Consider the following 8,887-nt stretch of genomic DNA (forward strand, 5'->3'; position numbering starts at 1 on the left):
ATTAATTCTTTATATTCTTTTGCGTTAATCATTAACTATTTAACTTAATTGGTTTTCGCTGATCATTTTAAGTCGTTTTAGCTATACAGCATGTCCTTGATAACCGCCGTTATCTTTTTCCTCATTTGAAGTAATGCGCTAAACTATTTTGGTTGGTCGGATTGGTTAAAGAGAGTCAAATATGTTAACTAGCTTTTCCCAATTTTGTAGTAAGCACATCTTAACTAGCCATAAAACGTTGAAATAACACATTCTTTCTAAGTTGAAGTCACTGGTGAACACCTTCAACTAAAAAAGAAATGACTAGTTAATTGTAATTGTAATTTAATTAATAAGGGAAGGTTGTGGATCATTCATGGGGATGCTTGAGGTGGCTTATTCATGTTTCTTAGAAGTGTCTTTTAGCAACATATAGGAGTCCCCAAGTTTAAGGAATATCAGTAATTCCCTCCTAAAAATTACAGTAAGTTTAAAAATACATTATAAATTTGAGATAGAAAACAGACAGAGAGATGAACTATAAAAAAAGATGAAAATTAAGATGATACGTAATACAAAAATATTATTTACATATAAAAAAATCAATTACTAACTAAATTAGTCATTATATATTTTTATATAAATACATATATTTTTAACTATTTTAAAATATATTTTATATTTTAATACATATTTTATACAAATAATTAATTTTTTGTGTCTGCGTAATATAATTGTAAATAATAATAAAAACGAGAAGTCCTGTCATTTTTTAAGGAGACAAAATTTATATGCCATATTATGTTTTAATCACAAAATTAATATTATATTATTTTTATTATTTTTTCTTACTTTTATGCTTTGTGTGGTTAATATCAATATGAAGGAAGAAAAAGCATATACATACACTTGGAATATTTAAGAAATTTTATAAAAAAAAATAAAGATTAATTCCAATAAAATTATATCGTTAAATAAGCATTAAAATTTATACCATACCTTTATAGAGGATTAGAGAAAATAGTAAATTTTTTTAAAAAAAATATCGTTGTTAATATAATTGCCTATAAAAATTGTTGATGAGTGTAATACTTTTCTAAATAAAAATATAAAAGTAATCTAAATTGGAAACAAATATAAAATAGTGTCTATCATGCTAGCCTATAAAGTCAAATATAACACAATTTTTTACTTCACTATCTTTTTTTTTTCTATCTTTCTTTTTCTCTTATTTTTAAAGGTGGAAAGATTTTTCATTATGAGCCTCTTGGGCAAGAACATCCAAGCCAGATAAGCTCAATCGATGTGTGAGTCTGGCTGACCCCTATACATGGAATTCGAAATTGTCGTTTACACGTTCAAAGACTGTAAATCTGTGTGATATACTAGTATTCCAATTCCAGGTTTTTGAACAAATCGTTTTAAGAAACAAAAAAAAAAAAAAAAGAAATTAATCAATAATCATCTGCCCATTTTTCCCCCTTCTTCCAAGTTCCAATTCAAATATATTAAATATATATGGGGGGATAAAGTTAGTCAAAGACGTTAGTTAGAAAGGCTACCAAATTTAATAACAAATGAGTGAATATTTGGATTCGGATAAAAAAATTAGTATTATTATTATTAAGGCTGTCAAATGTCACAATAATCAAGCTCCGTCACGCAGCTACCCACTAAGCCGTCCGCATCAGTCTGGTATAAAGTTCATGTGACATGCTTCCAAAAACGTAGGGCCTCCGATAATTTTATTAATTAAAAGTTTAAAATTATGGTTTCATTTCACACCTATTAGCTTATAAATTTCATACTATATAGTAATTTACTTTCCCGTGATTAGTAAACCTAGCACAGAAAGAATATATAGCACGTGCAAATAAGTACACGCACATAGAGCCTATAGTAAGAGATACCTTCAAAACTTTGGGTCATTGGACAATCCACTTTGATCCCATTGGAATTGAGTTTCATATCCCTTTCACATCCCATATACCAAACACGAAAATTTTCCATCAATTTGAGCTTTCGACGTGTCTTTGACTCTTTTCAGAAACTTATAATTAAGATGTATTAAGAATTTAAGATCACACATACATAATAAGTAAGCGTGGTTTCCATACTGAGGACAAACAAACATTTATATACGAACGAACAAAATAAAAAAAGAAGTTTAAAGTTTAAAGCACATAGTTATGTTTTAACAGAGTTAAGCCACGACGGCCAAAAAAGAGAAAAGCTAAAAGCAAGCACTTTTGAACATCACATCAAGAAGTTAATACACAGATACTTCCATGAGATAATAATAATAATAAATTAAAAAAAGAAAAGAAAAAGAAAACATTTTTATTGAGATCTAGTTCTAGTGCATGACTACTGCATGGCGGGAAGCATCCTTCAACGACGACGTTCAGGTGTCCAGTGAGGTGCAGCTGGGCTGAAATGAACAGAGACCACCCTAGAGTCGAGCAGTTCCATTATTGGTGTGAAGCTTACGCACCTTGGAACCTTGTACTGATTAATGGACGCACCCCTGGAGATAGCATAGTCCATGAGCTCCTCAAATGTTCCATTCTTCACCACTCTTATTTCCAACGGTCCAATCGAATTATCTGCAACTCTTCCCTGTCTATAAACCGAGTTTAAAGACTCCTCCATTGCCAAGCAGCACTGGTTTAGAACTTCATTAGTTGGAGGACGAGAAGCGTTCTTTATCATAAGCTCCCAGTAAATCACGTAATGCCCTGGGATCGATTTTGTGTCTGCATAACTCGTGTACTCAACCACCGTCGTGTTGAACTCCTTTAACAGCACAGATGCGTTCTCTATGCCTCTCTGAAGCTCCGATTCATCGGTTTTGTCAGAATCGATGCTCAAAAGAACGTTCTTTCTTCTTACAAAGCGGAATTCTGGCGCCGTGTTGTAGAACCTTGTGACTTGAAGAATGTCACCCACACGGTATCGGTTGAGGCCGCAGTAGGTTGTGATAACGAGCTCGTAGTACTTCCCGACTTCGACGTCGGCGAGGTCAACGAGCGGCGGCGGCGAGTCACGGGAGAGAGTGAGAGGAGACGAGTCATCGTGTGGAATGAACTCGAAGTAACCCATGTTTGGCATAATGGTGTAAGAAACGTCAGAAGGATCCGAAATTGGCCTGAGATTAAGACCAAAGTAGCACTCGGAGGAACCGTACATGGTGCAAGCTTTAGGTAATCCACCACTGTAGTAGTCCAGCGTGGGAATGTATTGCGCCATGGCACCGGTGACGATCACGTCCAGGTACTTAGTATTTGGCCAGATTCTTGTGATTATCCGTTCCCAGTCCTCACTGGAGCACTCCATCGTTATGAATTCCGCCAGCTCCGGGTCGGGTTTGAGGAGTTTGGCCATGCATTCCCTTATGGAAGGGTCGGTGATTTTGGGGCTTAGGGTTCCGGTTGAGATGTCATGGCTCAACTGTTGCCAGTTAAGCTGGAGGAAGCGGATGGCCCTGAGAAGGCCGGAGGCGAAGACGGCGCCGACGCGGAGGACTTGGTGGCGCATGATGAGGCCGCATAGCATCTGTGTGTACATACTCTGGAATGAATCGGGGCAGAGGATCGCCTCATTCGGGCTAGTGTACAAGTTGTATGGGTCAAACGGACGGTTCTTGAAGTGCTCGCTTTTGTAGTAGCTTGTTAGCACCGGCCGCGCCACCAGCCCTCCGGGGGTCTTCGTTTCTGCCTTCACGAACAGGAAGTGAAGCGCTTTTCCTTTGTCCAAATCAGGAACGTACCTGTGTATGTGCACAGCGTAAGAACCAAATCAATTGATTAATTTTTTATTTTAATTAATTAGGAGTTAGTACTGTAGCTGATACATATACAGTTAGTTATACACGTCGGTTGCGTTGAGTTAATGCAAGCACTGTGAAAGAGAAGAGAGAGAAAGAAACGTACTGGTTCATGACTGGCATGAGAAGGCTGTACAGTAACTGACGTCGGTCTAACTCCTCATGAATGAACGGCATCAGTTTTCTTTCGCCAGCAGATGTGCCAGAACTGCAAGTTTTCATCATTACATATCATCATCATATACATATCTCGTGACTCGTAAATAGTTACTGTGATCAATGTGTATATACATAATTACATACCTCGTGAGGAACTCAGAGATTGGGTAAGCGCAGAAGATTGGAGAGCGGTCACCATTTGCAATGCGCTGGATATCAGGCTGAAGATCCTCGTAAGTAACGACAGGAATTTTGGACTTGAAGGTCTTCCGGTCAGTGGCTCCGTTTAGGCCAAATCGCTTCAGATACTCCGTGTCGGCGTTCTGGTGCAGAATCTCCTCCAAAACTCTCTCCTGGACCGAGTCGGTGTTTTTTGTGACCTCCTCTATGAACTGAAGAGCCTTTGCGCTCTTCTCATCACAAGCAGGTGCAGGAGCTAAAGGTTGTTCAATAGGAGAGGGCGACAACAACTCAGAACCACAAGCCATCACGAAGGGTTAATAGCAGAGAGAGAAGACTCGTCAAGAATGGAATCAAGTTGATTATGGAAACGTTTATTATTGTTTTAGCGGTGTTGATGCAGAAAAAGGGATTGGAAGGGTGGAAAATGAGTGTGAGAGGAGAGAGGGGGGTTCTTGTTTTTATAGTGGGATTTGGAGGCGTAAGACTTGGCTTAGGGCAAGGCAGATCATGGGAAGCCACGTTGAGAATAGAGGGGCCAAATAGCAATTTTGGAGGGAAGCGTAGGGAGTGTGAGACAAGAGATTAATTTATTTTGTTGGTGTAAACATGGCTGGGGAACATGTGGGCCCATGAACACGTAGGACTTGGGGCATTATGGCCGACATGGAGGGGCCCGTGGATCGCCACGTCATCAGGACCTTGTCGAAGACGATTACTCGTTCGTCATGGCCGAACCACGCGGCCATTTTACTTGCAGAGGTTTGTTGGTCTCCGAAAGCGACCCGTGCCGGCTGTCCCTCTTGTAATATTGTAGCCCATTTCATTCAGCAAGAGACGGCCCAAGGCTTAACTACACTACTCACATACATCTGAATTGTGATCAAATAATTCCCTCCAATCGGCTAGGTTACCAATAATATTTCTGCCAATTTTTCAATTTTTATTTATAAAGGTGTTTAATAGAAGTGTCTTTATAAATGTGTTCAATAAAAATATTTTTTTATAATTGTGTCTAATAAAAATGTCTTTATATATATATTTTTTAAATATACCTTCTTATACATATATTTAAAATATAATAATTAATTATTATTAACAATAAATTAATAGATAGTATATTATTATCCTATACTTTTCCAATTCTTTATTAGTCTCGGTTATTATTAGTATCTGAATGTTATTAAATTTAAACTGGCTAGAGCTTAATTATTACTATCTACTTATTATTACAGAGTAGAAGCGTTTTACCATCGTGATCTAGTTTTTGTTGTTATTTCAATCCAAACATCCCAAAGATGATTCTATTTTAACCTTATAAAAATCTTGTGTTTTGATATAACTTACATATATTTTATGAAAAAATTACAGAAACAACGTTTTTTTTTTACAACATAAATAATAAATTAAAAAAATTATTTTTATTTTTAAAATTTAAAATTTACATTAATTAGATTTATTTATATTTATTGGGCTTGAGATGTAGTTTATGATAAGGGTGTTTGTGGTGCGGTTTGGTTTGGTTTTCGTTTAATTTATGTGCGATGCGGTTTGGATTGAATGAATTTTTTTTGGAAATCCGATCCGATCCGATCCGATTACAAGCGGTTTGGATCGGTTGGATTTGCGGTTTTTTAAATAAAAAAATTGAATACATATAACAAGTCTCAACATCAAATTTTAAATAATTAACAATGACATAACAAGTCTTAATAATATCTTAAAAAACTAACAATAACATAACAATAGAAATAAAATTATAGGTTAATTAAAATAAATAAATAAATAACATTTTGAACATAAAATATTTATAAAATAATAATAATACATGAATAATAGAAAAATGTATAACAAATTGAACATGTTATAAGTATAATTGTAAATATAATAATAAAAGAATAATATTATAGTACATTGTGCGGTTTGGATTGGATTGGATCGGTTATGAAAAGTAAATCCGAAATTCGATCCAATCCAGCGGTTTGCAAAAAATAGAATCCAATCAAATCCGAATTAGTGCGATTTTAATCGGTTTTCGGTTTGGATCGGATTGGATGAGCGATTTAATTTGGATCGGTTTGGATTTGAACACCCCTAGTTTATTGTTCACAATTTTCATTACTTATCTAACAGAATTAATATTTTAAAAATACAAAAAATAATGATAATTGTAAACAATATGAATCATAAATTAAAAAAGGAAGGTAAAGTTAAAATTAAAAATTAAATCATTAATTAATTATTTAATTTCAGATTTTAAATTTAAAAAATTAAGATTAGCATTTAAACATATTCACACTGCGTATGGTTATTTCAAATCTCACAAGAACCTCCAATACATGTCCGAAACTCGTCGTTATCGTTCTCCGGTCCTTAGCTCGCACTGTGCACCCCACCGGCCATACAAACGCCGTCGCAATTTCCCTCGGACATCGTCAAAGTCTCACCTGGCGCCACTGTCCCTCCGTGGCAAAGGCATATCCCCCCGCGACTGGCTACCCTAGCTACGCGTTGCCCATCAACATGACGGGCCAACAAAGCTTCAACTGTTTATTGTTGTTAGAAAGGATAAAAGAGAGTAATAGAGAAAATGTTTGTGTCTATTCATGTTATAACGAATTGTACAATATAAAAGGGTATTTATAGGTGCTACGAGAATCGTAATAATAAAGATATACTAAATAATTCTAATGAATGCTAATTGATCCTAATATATTGACATCCCCCTCAAACTCACGTGACAACTTGAATTTGAAACTTATTTAAAACAACGAAATAAAAAATGCATAAACTGATAGAACGGGTGTCGACGGAACTGCCGCTGTCTGAAGGAAGTACAGACCGCTGTCTGAAAGAAGTGCAGACGAAACTGCCGCTGTCTTAAGGAAGCGTAGACGAAACTCTCGCTGTCTAAACGAAGCATAGACAGAACTGCCGCTGTTTGAAATAAACGCAGACGAAACTGCTGCAGGAAAAAGTAAAAATTATATTATTTCTCCATGAAAATAGATAAGCAGCAGATGACAATGGTTTTTTATTCATCAAACCCGAAAAGACACAAATCAGAGAGGATAGATTAATTGGTGAGGTGAAAAAATATCAAAGGAGTGACAAAAGACAAGAAAAAATGGCATAGAGAAAAAGTGTAAAAAAAAAAAACGGTGATTTCATCAGAGGAAACACAATCGATCCTCTTCAAGGAGGATACCATGACTTTGATACCATGTTAGAAAGGATAAGAGACAGCAATAGAAAAAAGGTTTGTGTCTATTCAAGTTATATCGAATGATACAATATAAAAGGGTATTTATAGGTGCTAAGAGAATCGTAATAATAAAAACATAATATTCTATAATAAATATTCAGATATACTAAATAATTCTAATGAATGCTAATTGATCCTAATATATTCTGACAATTGTATCAAACCTTGAATCAAATTGCGGACGAAGCGGCCACCGCGCCCATGGGTGCAAAAAAATTTGCTACAAAGGAAGCTGCGATATTTACATTCCAGAATCTTTATTGTCTTGTTCAGTGGACGCCAGGTCTGTCGCTGGAAGATTGTAGAAGCTGTTTGGATGGTTTGATCAACTCGAACCTTCTTCAATGCTGTGTCGAAAAGCATGTGACCGCCGGGGTGCACCGATCTTTCATCACCATGGAAGAAAACCGCGTACCGTCATTCTCATCGATCGTCGCTGCCGGTAGCTGTCGAATCGTTGAAGGAGCAACAGCAGTGTTAGTCGTTGCATCATTTTCAACACGGCTTTTTAGTGAATCTATTTCAATGGTTAGTTCAGGATAGTCATTTTAGTAGGTATGCGGATGGTTATTTTAATTTTTACGTGGATGATTATTTTGATTGGATTGGGTTTAGTTATATATAATTAAAATGTACTGGATGTTTAATTTATTAGGTACACGGATGATTATTTTAATCCTTAAGTGGATGGTTATTTTCACTAGAGGTGAGCGACGCCGGTGACGGTGTGTGGCAAACCAAGTAGCGACGGTGAGAAGGAGCCCGACGGCGCTGTTTATTTTCGGTCTGGAGAAGAGCGACGCCGATGAGGCTTGTTGACAAATCAGCAACGATGAGGAGGTTCCTGACAGCGACGAGACGGCGACGACAGTAAAGGATTTTGGAGAGAAGCTAGTGCTTTGGTAAATTAGGGTATAATGAATGGTAAAAATTTTTGAATTATTGAATGGAGTTTTTTGGTTGGGATAATTTGGGTGGTGTTTTTTTTTTTATTGGACCAAATTTTTAATTTATTGTTTATGTTGTTCAAATTTTTCATTATCAACCTAACAGAGCCGGTTATTATATTTGGTTTTAATCCTAAAAAATATAATAATTTATTTTCAAGATTTAAACTAAATTATCATATTTTTTTAGGAACAAAAAAATCAAACAAGATAAATGACTAGACTCAAATAGTTTTGGAAATGCTAGAACCTAAACCAATTAGAGACAAGGACTCGATTACTAAATGTTAAACTATATAATAATCTAATTAATCAGACATGGAGTAAAGTCATAAAAATATTAAAGTAGTTGAATAAATGGAATCAATATCAGCTTTATTTATAAGAAGATAATTCTAATTTGTTTCCCTTTTTATATTGAATAATAATGAATACCATTATACGGAACGGAACCGTACGGGACTTGACGAACACGTCCACATAACACAGCTGTGTTCACGGCACAACCTAAAATGAACCAACATCGGCGTA

General features: G+C 35.7%; 1 protein-coding gene across 1 annotated transcript; it reads right to left on the reverse strand.

Moving 5' to 3' along the window:
• Positions 1 to 2,201: 2,201 nt before the first annotated feature.
• On the reverse strand, positions 2,202 to 4,579 carry LOC107642732 (putative indole-3-acetic acid-amido synthetase GH3.1). Its single transcript, XM_016346192.3, has 3 exons — positions 4,109 to 4,579; positions 3,912 to 4,013; positions 2,202 to 3,748 (listed from the first exon to the last, which is right to left on the reverse strand). Exons 1-3 carry the CDS (start codon positions 4,450 to 4,452, stop codon positions 2,371 to 2,373), a joined length of 1,824 nt encoding a protein of 607 aa, XP_016201678.1. The 5' UTR covers positions 4,453 to 4,579; the 3' UTR covers positions 2,202 to 2,370.
• Between the last annotated feature and the right edge of the window lie 4,308 nt (positions 4,580 to 8,887).

This window comes from Arachis ipaensis, chromosome B5 (assembly GCF_059453495.1).
Source record: "Arachis ipaensis isolate K30076 ecotype BB chromosome B5, ASM5945349v1, whole genome shotgun sequence".
NCBI classification, from domain to species: domain Eukaryota; kingdom Viridiplantae; phylum Streptophyta; class Magnoliopsida; order Fabales; family Fabaceae; genus Arachis; species Arachis ipaensis.

Excerpts from the sequence above, each read along its gene's own strand:
- LOC107642732 (XM_016346192.3), bottom strand. The coding sequence starts at position 4,452 with ATGGCTTGTGGTTCTGAGTTGTTGTCGCCCTCTCCTATTGAACAACCT. Across the intron at positions 4,014-4,108 it reads ATCTCTGAGTTCCTCACGAG|TTCTGGCACATCTGCTGGCG; the intron begins GTATGTAATTAT and ends GAAAACTTGCAG. Across the intron at positions 3,749-3,911 it reads CTCATGCCAGTCATGAACCA|GTACGTTCCTGATTTGGACA; the intron begins GTACGTTTCTTT and ends GCACATACACAG.